At 39.8% G+C, this 17589-nt stretch overlaps 2 protein-coding genes across 4 annotated transcripts; both read right to left on the reverse strand.

The window, feature by feature from the left end:
• Nucleotides 1-1639: 1639 nt before the first annotated feature.
• LOC122640128 lies at nucleotides 1640-5689 on the reverse strand. The gene is made up of 2 exons (XM_043833264.1): nucleotides 3695-5689; nucleotides 1640-2060 (listed from the first exon to the last, which is right to left on the reverse strand). The coding sequence occupies exons 1-2, from the start codon at nucleotides 5585-5587 to the stop codon at nucleotides 1962-1964; spliced, it is 1992 nt and encodes a 663-aa protein (XP_043689199.1). The 5' UTR covers nucleotides 5588-5689; the 3' UTR covers nucleotides 1640-1961.
• A 2541-nt stretch (nucleotides 5690-8230) lies between these two features.
• LOC122640129 (protein CWC15 homolog) lies at nucleotides 8231-15635 on the reverse strand. Of its 3 annotated transcripts, XM_043833266.1 has the most exons (10): nucleotides 15574-15635; nucleotides 14851-14853; nucleotides 14153-14299; nucleotides 9912-10003; nucleotides 9691-9732; nucleotides 9528-9615; nucleotides 8969-9065; nucleotides 8547-8647; nucleotides 8303-8433; nucleotides 8231-8257 (listed from the first exon to the last, which is right to left on the reverse strand). In XM_043833266.1, the coding sequence occupies exons 3-9, from the start codon at nucleotides 14281-14283 to the stop codon at nucleotides 8310-8312; spliced, it is 675 nt and encodes a 224-aa protein (XP_043689201.1). In that variant the 5' UTR covers nucleotides 14284-14299; nucleotides 14851-14853; nucleotides 15574-15635; the 3' UTR covers nucleotides 8231-8257; nucleotides 8303-8309. The 3 variants fall into 3 exon arrangements, with proteins under 3 accessions (XP_043689201.1, XP_043689200.1, XP_043689202.1); XM_043833265.1 differs by lacking the exon at nucleotides 8231-8257 and having other exon boundaries at nucleotides 8259-8433; XM_043833267.1 differs by lacking the exons at nucleotides 8231-8257; nucleotides 14851-14853 and having other exon boundaries at nucleotides 8259-8433.
• Between the last annotated feature and the right edge of the window lie 1954 nt (nucleotides 15636-17589).

Consider the following 17589-nt stretch of genomic DNA (forward strand, 5'->3'; position numbering starts at 1 on the left):
AGGAGGGTGGGTAAGGGTTGGGAATTTCTAGCCCTGAGTCAATGTCAGGCCGGGCCAAAGTTTAGGCATCAAGTAGAGCCCGGCCCAACCCAACCCGACACTGTCTTCTTCTTCATGTTGTATCTTTTCTTTTCTTTTCCGTCTTCTTCTTCTTCCTAGCCTGGCCTTTCTTATTTCTTCTTATTTCTTCTTCTTCCTCTTCCTCCCAACCTGGCCTACCCATGCATCTCCCTTCCACCTCATGGTTAGGGCCAATCAGGGTCAGCCTGGCCCGACCCTACGGGTGGCCTAGTGGATCAGTGTTGGATTTTTCTAGCCCTGAGTCAGGACCAGGCCAGGCTTGGGCTCATCTAAGGGTACTCAGGGTTGTGCTGAGGTTTTAAAAGGCCCGGCCCAACCCAACCCTTTTGCAGCCCCATATATGGTTATTCTAACTATTGAATAGATAGATCATGATCTAGACTAGCCACTTGTCAAATTTCCGAGTCTTGTTCAATCGAATACCCTCCCATGTACTAGCAAGCATTTATGTCCATGGAGACCTACGTTACTAACAAATACTATCGACTCTCTCATGGCCTTAGATTTCCAAAGTTTATGTTTTATCATATGGAGAATTCCCATTGGGCCAAATTTTGACTTGCGTCTAGGAGATCTAGGAGTCCATCCACAAAATTTGGACCGCATATGATATGCCACACGGTAGTTATTTTTTAAGGTAAAAACGATTTCATTGATCTGAAGAACTTGTTACAGCCAAAGAGTCCAAAGTACATAACTCTTGAATCCAAAGAGTGGAAATAGACCACAAAATCTCACATGTAAGAGACAGGGCCTTCCGAGCTAAGGAGTCAGCAGTGCTGTTAGTCTCCCTACAAGTGTGTGAGATCAAGTATTCCACGAAGTATGACACGAGTTGGCGAATATCTAGTTCTGCCACACTTGGGCTGGGCTTCTGCTGGTTTTGGATGAGGAGGACCAGCTCAATGCAGTCCGACTCCACTTGGACCCTGTCGATACACTCATCGAGCGCATGAAGGAGGGCTGCCTGCAACGCAAGGGCCTTCCCAACCAGAATTGACTGGAATTTAGCGGATATAGAGACTGCACGAGTACACGAGCCTTGTTCGTCCCTTATGATAAATCCCAATCCTCCATAATATGTACCTGGCTTAAGTGAGGCGTCGCTGTTCAGCTTGTGGAACCTACCCGGTGGGGGGCACCATCCCACACTTTGCTGCCTTTGGACCAAGGAGGGAGAAGGAGCCTTCGTTCGTAGAGAAACTTGGGTAAATTCAGCATGAGTGGCTGCTGTAACCACCTCATCCAGGGACCAAACTTTCTTCTTAAAAATGAGGTCATTACGGGCTAGCCATAAAAACCAAGCGATGAAAGAGGCAAGACTTATGACTTCCTTGTTAGCTCTCCTATTCCCTGGCACAATCGAACTCCAAGACTTGATCCATAAGTGGAAATATGCCTGGTCAATAACTACCGAGTGGCAAGGCTTATGGCTTCAAAATATGAATCTCACGGAACTACTTTATGTCCTTCAACACAACTGATTCCAGCTGCTACTCTATTAATAACTATTTGTTAAGGAATGGGACAATTGAACTTCTTGAAAACATCACAGTAGTTACAATATGAATATCTCAAACTGGCCAAGTACAGAAAGATGCTTATATATTTAAACAATGAATACAAGGAAATGTACAATTCGTTTATAGCAGTATAGCACAAACAAAAATTACAGCAATATGACCCCCCAAAAAAAATCCTAATTGAAACTAATAGGAAATTTAATTATGAGAAAAAATGAATAAATACATGCCTAGGTGTACAGGAAAGGGCAATGAGATCAGTTCCTGTATAGAACCTCACATCAACAAGTTACTCTTTGTCAGGAGGCCAAAAGCATTAGAACTGGGATCAACAGCCCATATCTACATAAGGAATGCCTACTCTGCATTTTCCTTGGATTCTGTCAGAACAAATTCTGCATATAAATCTTTTAGAGCAATCACAACTGTTGTTATTAATGGACCCAAAATGGCACCCTGTGGAACAGTATAGAAGACCCAATACCAACATCAGTTACACCATTTGAATCAAATAACACAAGTTAGTTACCAATAAATTTCAATAACTGATTCCACAGAACATCAATGGACTAGGTAATCTGTACGAGGAAGAAAATTACTCTCCTTGGTTAAACAAAATTGTGCTCATGGTTGGTGCATAATCAAGAAAGTTCCTCAAAGTACCTTTGCAAGGAACACAATTGTATTTAAACAAAAAAAAAAAAAAAACATGTTGCAGGCCCATTTTGGAAGAGTAACTTCTATGATTGGTTTCACTTATGGTTCCATGATGTGAATGGTGGTACTTGATCAACTTTATGGGGAAGAAGAATGGATTTAAAAGGTTCGTTACACCATAATACCATTTCCAGCAAAGAAACACACTTGCAATGAAATATATAGAGGCTGCATTGCAGACCATTATTGAAGAGTAACCCTAGTATTTTACCCTCTTCTTTATTTATTTATTTATTTTTTTATTATTATTATTTTATTTTATTTTATTTTTTTTTTTGGGGGGGGGGGGGGTGTCGTAAACACATACCAACGAATCTAGTAGTTATATTATTTATCCTAAACATTGGACTACAAAGCTACTCTTTCTTGATTAGAATGGTGGTTTAATACCTGATAAACTGTATCAGATTTGAGACACAAGATAACAATGTATAAAGGCGACTTTGTGGTTGACACATTAATACAGCTCCCTATACTAAATTACTACCACTGCAATTAAATAAACAGAGCTACAATACAGGGCGCAATTGAAAAGAGTAATTTTATGTGTGTTCCACAACAGCGGTTTTCAAGACTACTAGTCATATTATAGGAGAATGGATGAACTATATGCAAACAAAATGGTTGAATTCCTTTTTCTAATTCTTCAAATGGGTAGCCTTCCATGTAAAGCATAATTATATTAGAAGCAGGAAAGCAGGCAAGTATTTTCATTGTTCGGAAAAGATGGGCCTTAATGCTTTTCTGGCTACATATACAAGAAGCTGCTTATGAAGTGTACCCTCAAGTTTTTAGCTTTCAATTATCTCCCAGGACCGAGTTTCTCTGTACCTATGGAGAAGAAGGAATCCCTACATCCCCTTCCATCAATTAGGGAAGGGTAACTTCGACTTCATCAATATTGGTGGGAGTGTAATGATGACCCAAGAGTACAATCACATGGCCATATCACCAATAAAAAAGGGTGTACCCAATGCACGAGGCTCCCGCAACTGCGGGGTCTGGGGAGGGTCATAGTGTACGCAGCCTTACCCCTGCTTTCGCAGAGAGGGTCATATCATGAATGGGGAAGAGATTTCTCTTCTCCACAACCACAAGTGAAGGAAAGCTTAGCCCTATCTCTCCTATTATTGGTGCCTGCACTCCAATTTCTGTGTCTATTAACCAAAAGTAGACGACACATGCATTTCCATGTACATACAATCCTGGAAAGGAATAACCTACTAACTATTGATTAGATTAGTGTTTAGAGGGCATGTAAAATTTGAACAAAGCTCACTCAAATGAGAAATTCAGGATACCAGTAACAGCATACTAAGCAAGATGAACCATTGTGAACTGAGAAATTGAAGCATGAGGAAGAAGATTATTACCTCCAGTGCAGATGGGCTTAAAGCAATTCCACCAATAATGCTAAGGCCAGTAAGGTATGCACTGTAACCAGGTATATCCTCCTGAATTACGGTTGCTCCATAATCCATGAGAGCAAGGTGAATCAGGGACAATGTGATGGCCATTATGTATCTACCTTCCATCACCAACTGTGCAGCCGCAGGGATAGTTGAAAGCCAAGGAGGCAAGATTGGCAGCAGAGGACTAATGAAGGCAAGACCAGTTGACATGTACAAGAAATGTATGGAGTAGAATCTAAATAAGAGCCACGTGAAGCAACCCTGATAGAAAGCGATTTTTGCAGTAGCTAAAAGAACACCTGAAATAGCATTGTTGAGGACTTCCACGCATCGAATTCTAGTAGACCTCGAAATTGGAAGCATACCCATTACTTGTTCTGTTACCCCACCAGACTCCGATGTGATGAGATAATACAATACCCAAAAGAAAACCATGGACTGAGACACAAAGTTGAGAAGACCTACTGCACCAGATATGATGGAGTTACCAATGGAGAACATGAGGCTTGCACTTCCACCTAAAAGAGATTTACTACTGGCAAAGACACGTTTGAGCACATCGATCCCTTGGAAAGCAAAAGCTTTAGACTTCTCGACCAAATCCTCCCTAGTAATAAGTAATTCCCTGAAAAGTTCGTCGAGCTCTGTATAAATCAGTCCCCATTCTCTGTTTGAAATCCGCTTTCTCAGACTCACTAGCTTCTGAGCAATGGGGGAAGGATTCATCAAAGCCGTGGAAGGCTCTGAGGGATCAACCTTTTGGGGTATAACGAAATGCTTAAACCCACCAACAAACTCTGTCAAGTTATACTGCAAGGCCAGACTATCGATTTGTTGAGACACAGCTTCATACATCTTGGTTGTGTAGTTATCCATCATTCCAGGGACATCATTCTCATCCATCCATTTCTTAACGCCAATCCTCTCTGCATAATTGCTCTCCTCCAGATGCGATTTCAGAGATATTACAGCATCCTTACCCTCAACTCCGATTTTATAAGAGAAAAAGATAGAACCTGAAAGAAAGCCAACGATCATGCCGACAATCAACCCAACAGCCACGATAGTTTTCAACCTATTGAGAATCCCACGAGTTAGGAAAGCGCTAAGTCGGGTCCGGTGAAAGCTATTGGTTTTCAGAGAAGAGACGGCGGACATGGTGGAATCGACAGTACCAGCAGAAGTGAACATGAAACCTGACACCAGAAGCGCAAGAGACCCAAAACCACCAATCTGCTCATAAGCAATCAGGAAGACTCCAAAAGAGACGAGCCATCGTACAAGCTTGGAGAACCGATTCCTTGTCTTTGCTGGAATCTCCGCTTCTTCACCACGGCGGCGGAGAACGATCCGGAAACAAGCGTTGCGAATATCAACAAGAGTACTAACGAACCCCCTAAAAACGGCAACGGGAACGGCGAGAACAGTTTCCGTGAGGCCTGATTTCAAGGGTTCAGACCAAAAATCGACGAGGGTACCCTGAATACCTCTGAGAGGAATGGAACAGATGACGGCCCATTGAAGGGGGCGCAGATATTCCTCGAGCAACATGCAGACGCCGTAGAGCAAGAAGGCGGAGAAAGCCATGCCAGCATGGGCCATGGCGATGTAGAGAGCGAGTCTGACCTGAGGATCACCGGAAAGGTATTTCTGATCGGAATCATCGAGGTTGGTGGTGGATGATGCCATGTTGGGCTTCTTCTTCTTCTTCTGTGAGTCGGAATCAGGTAGGGATTGAGAAGAAGGGGTAGGGTCGGGTTTACGAACGGAAGCAGATCGAAACATGTCTTGCCAGGGAAGATTGGACGCATCGGTTGGATTAGAGTTTGGATCGGAATAAGGGACCAGCTCCATTAATTAAAGCCAATCGATCAAGTGATCAAGCAAAGGCGACCCTCACTCCAAAGTCCAAATTCTCAAGAGGAACAAGGAGAGAGAAGGGTTTCCTGTTACAGGTTTCAACACTTCAGCAAGCGTAGAACCAGGGGAGAAGACGAGGTTTGGTCCACGAGGGGGAAGACGAAGGAGAAGAAAATGTGGATATCTGCAATTCTCTTGCATTGTGGTGGGGGAGCTATGCTTTACTTTGATTAATCAAATTAGTAATATTCTCACTCAATTATTTATTTTGTTCTCATATGTATACGTGGCGTTTGGTGAATGGATGGATATTGGATAACAGTATAGAGAGAGTGGTCCAATTTGACTAATAGTTATGTCTTTTCACGTTTTTATCAAAAAAAAAAAAAATGTCTTCTAGATGTTTTTTTTTTCAGGATTAAAAAAATTTATTCAAAAAAAACGAGTAACACTTCTTTAGATTTCTCTAGATTGATCGAATAAAGGCCAAATTGTCCTACTCGTAATGGACAAAACCCACTTGAAGATGTTGGAATAAACAAAAAAATACAAGACTCAAAGCATACTTGAAGGTTGGATATCTTCCACAATAGCTCGAATCATTGGAGGAGAATTGATATTCCTAGATTGAGGCACTGAAATTAGTTCATGTTGATGTTATTAGCATCGGTAAGAAGAAAAGCATATGTTGTGGAAGGTATAATGGAAAATTGGTGTTGGGTGATAATTTTTTGGCAATAAAATTTCATTCAAATAAGGTGCATGAGATACACAGGTTTGGGTACGAATTATTCGAAACCAAGGACTAGACTATGATTATTCTGTTGAGTCAAAAAATCGAGTTTTCCAACTATGCATTGATCCCCAAAAAAAAAGACGTGCACGATCCAATGCAGATTCTTGCATACGCCCTCTCACCTCTTGCTCATGGGTCTCAGAATCTCTTTCTTTAATAAATATCTTTCTCGAATTGGACAATTCGTCACCCTGCCCTACTATTGGTGTAAAGGTCTGACGTGATATGAAATCTCTACCATTTATTTAGTACAATGGTCCCCATTCTACAGACATGTTGCTTAGAGAACCTTTTCCCTATATATGAAAAAAAAAATGCATAAAGCCAATATACAGTTTTTGTGTACACGTGTTTTCACATACCACTCATGGATGCCATAGACATCACACCCTCTCTTCTCATGCATAGTAGGGAACCCACACCTATATACACAGGGAAAAGGTTCCCTAAACCGTTGGGTGAAGGTACGCTAGCATCCTCTCTCTCTCTCTCTCATTGCCTCCCTATGTATGAAACTACTCTATCACACCTCATTGGTGTGTCCCTTATGCCACTTGTCAGTAAGTGATAGGGTACGCTAGCAGCCTCTCTCAAGGATTTAGTTCATGGTATCAATGTTGGTATTGGTTGTTGTCGATACTAATACCGATATGGATTGACCATATTGACTATTCCATAAAAAAAAATGAAATGGATGTAAAAAATCACCATTAATAACGAAATGATACAGCATGAAATGATCTCTATGCCCTCCTTTGTGCCACTTGTTCATAGATCCCTCTCAGTGGAATAGGAAGTGCTTCACCATGTCATGGTAAATTGTATATAAGTTTATCTTCATGGTCCACCTACTTCAGCCAAAGGCAAAGTGATATTGCAATTCCAACTGTTGATACATAGTGGATGGTTTAAATAGGTCATTTCACACTCAAAGTCAATCATATACTTCCCGTTTATATACATTCCCATGTAAGTCCATGCACACCTAGGCTTATTGTGATTATTATTATACCCAAGTCTTGTATTTTTAAGATATATTATATTTTGTAACTTTTGGACTGTCAATGTATGATGAAACTTAATATTCGAGCAAAGGATGCAGAGATTTACCAGTCTACAAAATTTGAACCATATTCTTCATAACTCATTAGCACATAACAATTTCTTTGACCGACCAGCCAACAAAATATACTTGGTCCAAGTGAATTTAGGAGTTGAAGCTGGATTTGATCCTAGATGATTGTAACTACTAGCTAGTGACCTCGCCAACTAATCAAGTTGACACCTTCTATCTTACAAATGGACCTTTATCCGCTGCTGTACACATCGTGCGGTACAGCAGCGGCCATATATGCACAATGGGGCTTACTATGCACACATGACTGCTGCTACGCCGCACAATGCGCACAGCAGCGCTCCAATTGCAACAGCAGATAAAAATTCCATCCACATAAGATCCAATACGATCCCATATGGTCAAAATATGAGAGAGAACATCAGATGTAGATCCTAGAGCTTATTATGTTAGAGGACCCATATTGGAATCTGCACTCTGGCAGCATATATTCTTTTTTCCCTACATTTTATGTTATTTTAAAAAATTAAAAATATGGAAGAAGAACTCCGCCCAGTCGCGTGCCCAACCCCGCCTTGCCAGTGAGGAGATGTGCAAAGGCATTGATTGGGGGAATTTTTTCATTTTGTAGGAAGCGAGATGGTCAAACTAGCGACGGCGATGGCCTACATTTAGAGATGCAAGTAAATTAGTTTCACCCAGAATATCAAATCAGACAAATCTCACAGTTACATCTGTTCTATAATATTCAGTAATCACATCTACATACAATGTTGAAATCCCAGAGAAGAATACTTCAGATTTACTAGAGATCTACTCTCGATTCATCAACTCGAACATTAGGATCACTTCATGTATTTCTGAAGAAATTTCCTGTGGAAATCATTTCTAATAGTATCATTGATGAAACGCTTCGGAGTTTTGGTTTCACCGCGACTTTGGTTCTTAAAAACTACATCATCATCCCACCTGCACCGAATGGATACATTGAAATAATGGTGTCAAGGACAGAGATCAATATTTCTCTCAATTGCGAAATAAACTTAGACGGTATTTGTATTGAGGCAATCAGGCAACTGTACCTTCGTTTGACATTGAAGGAAGTTGGATTGTTAAGTAGAGGGTTTCCACGGAGTAGTTCTGCTTCTTTGACTTTCAAATCCTCTTCCTGCTTTTGCCGTTCCTACAAAAAAAACACATAAAACAGTTTGTCAATTTTTACGTCAAAAGCAATACACTAAACCCCAATAGTGTGCATGCCAGGACATGGTATATTGCTTTCACCATGAATTAGAAAACAAACCCCCCCCCCCCCCAACCCACCCACAAAAAACCAAAAAGGATTTATAGTCCAGAACCGGTTAAGAGTATTCAAATGGCCAACTTTAGCAGAGTACCTGCTTGATTCGATTGAAACCCCAGATAAGTACATGAGAGAACCCGACATAATATGCTTAATAGAGATGCACATCAAGAAGTGGTTCCTAATGGTAAGAAAATTAACCTTCCGAAGATTCTCCTCAGCTCGCTCTTTCTTTATTCGTTCAAGCTCGGCCAGAAGAGCTTCAGTGTCATCTTCATCGTCATCATCGTCGTCATCACTGGAAACATAATAGACACAATTTCAGTGATTAAAAACAAATCTATTGATTAATTTATGAATTAACAACCCCCCCCCCCCAACCAAAAAAAAAAAAGTAATATCCAGGCAATGAATCATACATTTTTGGGAATGCACAGGGCAAATTCTTAAAAGCAAGTAATGCATCATTCTCAAACTGTATAATCCCCAGATTTCTATACTTTTGGATCCACTTGCCCAGTTGGTTTACATGTGAAGAAAAATGTTGGGGTGGGTCAAAACTCAGGACTGTTCCTGACTAGGGTATTCCGGTAAACCTATATACCACATGTACTTATGAAGACACCTTCTCTTGTTTAACAGGCCACGTATTGACCCATGAACAAGCAATGACTATTAAATGAACTGGCATGCTTAAGATTCCGTGACTTGGTATAAGCATTAATATGTTGACATTTAGATGCGAGTAAAAAGGAACAACCTTCCATCATCACTCTTAACATCAACATCTGAATCATCAGCATCCACGCTGCGTGGAACAATGCGATCTTCAGCATCTCTCTTTGTTCCTACAATTGAACATGAAAATTAGTTGACAGTAATATTTAAACAAAGCTCATTTACAAGAGAAACAAGCATTTCACCTTCCAAGAGAAGGTGACCTCCCTTCCTCCGGTCTCTGTCCTCTGCAACCAAACAAAATTCAGGATTGAAATCAATAAAAATTATGTGAATGTCACATATCATAAAGTCATAAAGGACAATCATATAATAGCCAATAATAAATTCAATGGTAGTATGGAAAGAAAGAGAATAATATGAAGAATCTAGTACAAATTATTGTCTTTATCAATAAAGGCATTACCTTTTGAGGCAAAATGCCTCCGCTCACTGTCTTCTAGCTCCTCCCGAAGGTTCCGTTTCTGCAATTCATCTTGGGTATTCTGCCCTTCTTTCCTGTAAAGAAAAGATACAGCCTCAACCATTGACAAGAACATGGACCACAAACAAGAAATTGTATTCACATTTCAGAGTTGATAACGAAGCCAATGATTAACAAGGATTCAGCATCGTAAATACATGTATAAAATGTTATTAATTTATTATAAGGTATTCCCTCGAGACAAGAGGGGTACTGTTACGATCATATTTGTTTGGTATTGCTTTTTACAGGGCCATTTTGGCTACTAGGGCAATGCATGTGGCCTTGGCACGGTGCTAAGTGATCTCCAGGTTGGCCCAAGCATATGGACAACTTGTGAGAACCGTATTCTGGTAGTGAAATTGCAGTAGAAGCACAGGAGAATCAGAGATTGCAAAACCAACTCAAGGATGAGGTGCTAGGGTTGTTTTACTTCTTATATTTTTTTTGGGGGAGGGGGGGTCCTCTTTGTGACATTCCAGCAGGGTCCTCTTTGTGACATTCCAGCACCAAGCCTTGAACCTTCAACCTCATGGTAGCAAACATTATCAACAAACCACTGAGGCTACGAAGAAGCTAGGGGGGAGGGGGGGTTCTTCTACCATACCCTAGAATTTCAGAATTTAGGGGGCCCTAGTTGATTTGTCAGTGAATTTCTAAGCAAGGTTGGTAAAACTGAAAGTGCACAAAACTTGATCAACTTGGATATTTTACCCGCTAGAGTTTGCCAATCTTAGTGGGGCTTGAAATGATTTGTCAGTATTCAAGTCCACTGTAGTGGTATGAAGTGTTGGTCGGTTTGAGATTTTCCATTTCTTACATCTGATAAGCTTTTATTGGATCTCAGTTGCTGCTGAAAGTCGCAGAACCCTCAAGGATTAGGGTTTTCTTGGATGTCCTAAATCAACTAGGTCTCAGTTAAATTTACATCAAATGATCCAATTTTTTCTTCAATGAATTTAAAATGACAAGCACCTCCTATGCTATTCAAATGCAAATCCAGAAATGTAAAAGATGTCTACAACAACTGTGACCATCTTGTCAAGATCACACCTTGAATCAACTTCTTGTCGGAGTTTCAAAGATCATCAAAGAGGCAATTTCTACAAGAAACTTTCATAGGGAAGGATTCCAGACAGAAGATGAAACTCCAAATTGGAGAACCAAAAATTAGAGCTATTGGCAAATCCTTAAGAGGAAAAAGAGGCTCAACTATTGTAACGCCGCCAAATCCGCCCAGAAGTTTAGTTCATTAACGGTCCACAAGATCAATAGTCTTAGCGAAAAGGAACCGGAGTGTGAACCAAAATAAATCATGAATCATCTAATATCGCATACATACACCTCACAATATAAGTCAAATCGTTTTACCTTAGCATGTACCTCCAATAGGTTTCCAAAAATTTTCAGGGTATTACAACTATACTAGTCTCCCAGTTCCAAGGGAGTTTAAGTCTATCAAGCAATGAAGGTTTGTGTTGACAGTGTGGTGCTACAGTACTTCACAACTCAAGTCAGTATTTTTCTCAACCAGCAGGTATTGATGCATGAGCATCCCACACTTCAAACTACCCTTGTTTCTTCCTTGGGGGACAAAAAACGAAAATCAATATTCAACTCCAGAGAGGTCATGCATGTTGGGAGTTAAATAAGAGAATTTTTTTTTTCTAAATATGAGCCATTATATGGGCTAATTTCATCATTCATCCCACAGGCTATCTATTGTAGATCAAAAACCACATTAAACATTATTTTATTATCATTTGGAAGCTTAGTCGAGCACCTTTACAATGGGACACCTCAAGATCCCAAGCTATATTGGGTTATCATCAATTTGCTGCTAAGGTAAAAGTCAAGCACCGAAAGGAATTACGAAAATTGAATCTGGAGTTTTACGACTCTCAGAATCATTTTCTCACGCAATAAAAGTTGGAATAAACATAGCCTTCCAAAAATTTGTCAAGTTTAACTTCATTCTTCTCAAGTCTGGCCTCACTCTTTTGTCGACTCTCAGCCAATTCCTGATATAACTTGTGCAACTCGATGTTGGTGATGTGACCACCTGCCATGGTTCTGCCAGAAATTCGGCTCTAATACCAATTTGATGCGGATCCGGGGTTTGAAAACCTAGCTCGGATCGCTTACGGGCCCCACCCAAGTGTAAGAGGACTCAAATCATAAGTACAAGTGGCAAAACAGTAAATATTTGAAGTCTCACAAGAGCAATGGCAGAATGGTAAATAACTGAAATTTATAATGGAATGGCAGTATCATAATTAAAGAGGAACTCAAAAGGTAATAAGTTAAACTAAAAGAGAGGACAGAATTGAAATTACCATTAAAGAATAAGGGTAATCTAGGAATTAAAGGAAAAAATAAGGGCATAACAGATAAGAAGATTAAAGGAAGGGGTATTCTTGGAATTGAAACACTTAAAATGAGGATAAACAGCATAGCATCAGAGAACATGGGGGTTTTGTGTAAATAATATGAGGTGTCCTTACTTGCAATTTTAAACACTTATGTCTTCCTCAACTTGCAATAACACAATAGAAAGAGAGGTGGTTTACTGAATTCTTTCCAGCAGAAGAAACTCCCTCATATAAAGACGATTCTCCTTGCAAATTCTGGAACAAAATTACAGTGCCAAGGTCTGCTGATCCCAACAAGAAATAACCTCAAAATTCTGCTTGCAATTGATTGGTGAGATCTGAAATCAGAGGCTGACAGTGAAGATAATTCCGGTGGAGAAACCAGATCTGATTCTATCCTCAACAAGGGCTTTAGGACGTGAGCTCTTGGAATTGAAGTCGCTTCTAGTAGGTAAGTATGAACCCCACACTTGAGATTGAACAGAGGGAAGTTCAATCGATTTTTACAGAGGTTTGACAGTACCGCTGAACAGGGTACCGTGAGTAAAAGGGTGAAGACACTCGGAAAAAAAGAGACCTTGGAAAGGAGAAAGAAGATGAACAGATCAGAGGAGGGAAAAGGTAAGCGCAGATCATGGCAGCCATCAGTTTTAATTCAAAACTTTTCATTCTAAATCGCTCTATTCAATCAATGGGAGTAAATGCCCTTTTAAAAGAAAAGAAATCCTATTCCTATTTTGAAACTGAAATCATAACTAAACTCTAACTCTATCTAATCCAAAACAGAAGACAAGTTTAAATAAATTTGGACTCTTACCTTCCTACGATTCTAATGACATTAATAAATAAAAAAAATTACAAAGAATTTCTATTTAAACCAACGGTCTAACTGCATCAGTCCCGGTAAGCAAGTTAAATAATTTAAAAGTAGGAGTTCTCCACTTCGGAAGTTAAAGTTGAAGTTGACGTGAGAATAAAAGTTTCTCAACATAAAGAAGTCTATGAATACAGATCTTGTATACATTTCTCCACAAATACTTCGAATGGCCAACTGACTTCTCAGTCAAGTTGATTCATACGGAAGTAAAATATCATTTTATATACAACCAACTACTCCTTTTAAGCTGCCTGAGTTATTGTCTGACCATTATAACTCTAATCAAGAAAAGATTGTGGAGCTAACACTACTGGTTCATTTAGGTCGTCACTGTCAAATCAACATTTACTTGGATCTAAAGGTTCTCTAATTGGTTCCATCCTCTGACTTGAGTTGTGTTGAGATAGTTTCTTTGTCCCGAAACCTCTTGAAAGCAACTGGTTCCAACCTATAACCATGTTGGGTTGATTCTGGATTGTTTAATGGCCCTTGAACACCACCCTAGGACTGAGTTATAGCTCCTGTTTATGAAACATACCATCAGTCCTTGATCATTTATTTTTTCCCCGCAAATGATTCTAACATGCCTTACCCCAATCCTTATATAACTTAATTTAATACCCTCAACACCAAGAACTTTAACTCCACAGTCCTTGAGCCTTCAGTTGCATAACCCACCAACTAAAATCACTTCAAATGTGATCCGCATCACTTATATAGGATCAAATACCAAAAAATTTTAATCCTTGTAAAGGGTTCACTTAAAACAAACATAAATATAAATTAACCATAGAACCAGAAGCAATGAAAGTATCCCAGGAGAGAAATGTGGTAAAGTACATAGACAGCAAAGCCATCTCTAAAAAATATGGAAAATAGAATTCTCATTACAGTTAATGAATTAACAACGACATCAGTGTGTTACTGAACTCTACCTGGGCTTGAGAGTTGTGTGAGATGCAATATCTCTCGAAGAATATTTCTGAGAGGGGCCAAAAATCCGAGTACCACCTTGTTCGTGACCACCTTTTGCAGGTGCCCATGTGGGTCGTGCTGCTGTAGTCATTTCTTTTTGCTATCCCCTGAAAGCAAAAAGTGTTCAAAACAGAAATTAGAAAGAAGTAAAAAACTAGCACCAAGTGCATATGCAACATGATCGTCGCCTATAAAAATGACCAGTGAAAAAAAGGGTATGGCTACGTATGGGTGTTAAACAGACCTATACTTCAATACTACTACTTCAGTGCAAAAAACACGCACGGAAATAATATGGTACGTATTTAATACAGTCCCTCTTTAAAATACGGGAACAAAGATACAGGCATATATTCATGCAAAACACATGTACATCACTCAACAAACAGAATAGTAGCATATAAAATATAAATATATCAAAAGGAAATCCCCAACTGAAATAAACACAAACAACAGCTAAAGATTTTACCCCGTCATACATGCCCCAAGTTAGAATCCATGAAATACATAAAATTCCACATAAACAGAATGTATAAAACAAGATGAACATAATTTTGAATTCAGAAAGTCATACATGAGAAAGAGAACACAAATTACAAGGACAGGTTGTCATCATAAGCTGAAGTATATACCCTTGAATCCTCAGCTGCAAATCAACTCCCTGATTAGATAAAGTTTCTGTGGTTTCATCATGAAATTTGGATCCTTCACCGGAAAATTCTTTTTCGTAGAAAGTTACTCAACTTGTTTCCAAGTCACCTGGCTTTTATTTATGCGATGGATCATGGCTGGGGGTGGGGTTGTCCACGGTATGATGGCTGAGGTGGGGTTGTCCCGCGGTCCCAGCACTATGCTTACTCAATAGGAAAGGGACCGGCAAACACCAGGCATACTGTCATTTAAAGCTCCCCTTAAAACAAACTTGATAACGAGACCAAAATGGATTCTGGTTGGTTGATGATTCAATACCTAAACCCAATCATTACGCAAAAAGAAAACGACCCAATTGTTGATTCGAAAAGCGAGAGAAAAATAGAGCAAGTGCAGACAATTCCAATTGGTTAGTTTTATGGAGTCTAGAAACATTATGCATATATTACTGTTTCAATTCCAAAATTCATTTGATGTACAAGCGTGGCTCTTCTCTAATAATTATAGATTGGAACAGGTAACTGCGATGTGCAAGGATGCTATTGGTAAGCTAAGTTACGATTCCTACAGAGTTGTGGATTAACTCGGTCCACTCTACCAGTCACAAACACAAGTCAAAAGAAAAAGAAAACAATCGTTTGGAATTTGGCATGAATATGAAGAAGAATAAAGATTTCCAATCTACCGGCAATTATGGGTTCAGAAATTACAGAGGGAAAATGAGACTTACACTGATTGATGGACCGGTGACGCTAGCCGAAGATCTCCACGACGAGTTGATGAATCTGAAGAAGAATCAAGATTTCAAATATCATATCATAGAAAGAAAAAGAGAAAGAGAAAAAAGGAAGAGAGAGACTTACCTGAGGGCGACCGGAGATGCAGTTACCACTAACGATTTCTCCAGCGAAAGCACGAACCGACGATATCCGCTGTACTCAGTGGCTCTTCTCTAGGGTTTTTTGTCGGAGAAACGGAGAGGTAAGAGCAAATTCGAAGACCCTGTTTGGCTTTTGGGAATGTATATGTAAGATATTTATTTCTAGCGAATATGGTACTCCAAGCCGCCGGTCTCTCTCTCTCCACATGAAATGACCCTGCTGTCCTTAATTCCTTATTGATGGATTCTTCTAAGCCACTATGGGAGAAGGCCCAGGCGGGGCATAGGGGAGCAAAACAATAGAGTGAGATAAAAGGTATTGTACATTAATGGAGGTTAGAAAGATCATTTCACGAGAAGATGAGGATAGATTCGGTCTAAGCTAATAGCAGTGTACCTGCCTCGGCTGCGTAAAAAAACTTTTCTTTTAATTATTAGGGTAGGAGATCTTTGTCTAGTCGCAAGGCCCTTGCATTAGTGCGAGGCCAATGAGCACATGCAGGGGGGAATTTTTTCCTCTAAGGTTCCCTCACCATACGGTTCGTGAGGTTCTCCTTAGGGATGTTTGACACATGTCAAACAAATATCCAACGGCTGGCTTTTGAAATACAATATACGATAGTGGTTCCCAATGAACTGGTGACTCTCTCTCTCTCTCTCTCTCTCTCTCTCTCTCTCTCCTCAAAACCAGACTTGTCTCTCTCCTCTCTCTACTCTTTCCATGTTTGCAGTTTCTCATTGAAACAGCAATTCTCACGTCTCCTCTCTCCACGTTTTCCTCTTTCCCGCTCTCGTCTCTCTCCTCTCTTTATACTATTTCTAAAAGTCAACGAAGAGCCTTGGAGAAACTCTGATGAAGCCGAGCTTGGTCACCTCTGCAAAATCCAGTGAATGCGGGTCAAGGTGAAAGCGAAGACGCTGCACGTGCGTGAGTCCTCCGTCTGCTTCCGTTCTCTCTCATCTAGTCTCCTTGCAAATACAATGAAATGTTAAGAGTAAGCCTTGGACATCTGGCTCTTGATATCACTATGGTTCAAACAGTATAGCTGCAGGAATCATGGTTTGTGCAGCTTGAAACCCCAAACCAATTCTAATTCACAATATAAGCATAGTGGTGTCTTTGATAAATAAATGTATCAGACATGGATTGATTCCATGTATCTCAAATGCTCTATTAAATGCTGCTACTTTGTAAACTTTGAGATCCCTGATCTCCATCTTATTTATCAGAAGAGTAATAGTACTTGCAGCAATGGTGGCTGTGTGCGTACTAAATGGATACGCCAATAAAACAGGAGTATTAAAATTAAGAAATGAAAAAGCCAAAAAACTATCTTACTGGGAGAAACAAGAAAATCAGAAATAAATATTGTGAGAGAAACTTGAAGTGACTAACATACCTATTTTGCTTGAATGACAAAGCTCCAACACTTGTCAAGCAAAAGCTACATCTTATCAGAAGACATTTGATGCCCCTCGTAACATTTCAGCCTTCATGTAGCATACACTTATAGCCATGAATGTGAAGTAGTGTCATCCCTTCAACAGGAGCCACCTTTCAATGGAAAATACCAACTTTAGAAAGCAAATCTTCCACCAAGTTACTGTTTAGTAACTGAATAGTGGATAAAGTGCAGTCCTCATGCAAGCAGGCTAAGTTAGAAGGAATGACAGAAAAAATTTTACCTCAGCAACAATACCTCGTCTGGAATCATAAAAGATAGTCTCTCCTCCAACTGGTGACTCAAAAGAATCCTGGTTACTGCTTATATGACTATTGCTTTTGTGCCTTACACCTCAACACTTTCATCAATATCCCTCCCAAAGCACTGCCCCACCTTGTACTTGAGACTCCAACAATCAGTT

The sequence above is a fragment of the Telopea speciosissima genome, chromosome 9 (assembly GCF_018873765.1).
Source record: "Telopea speciosissima isolate NSW1024214 ecotype Mountain lineage chromosome 9, Tspe_v1, whole genome shotgun sequence".
Classification (NCBI taxonomy): Eukaryota; Viridiplantae; Streptophyta; class Magnoliopsida; order Proteales; family Proteaceae; genus Telopea; species Telopea speciosissima.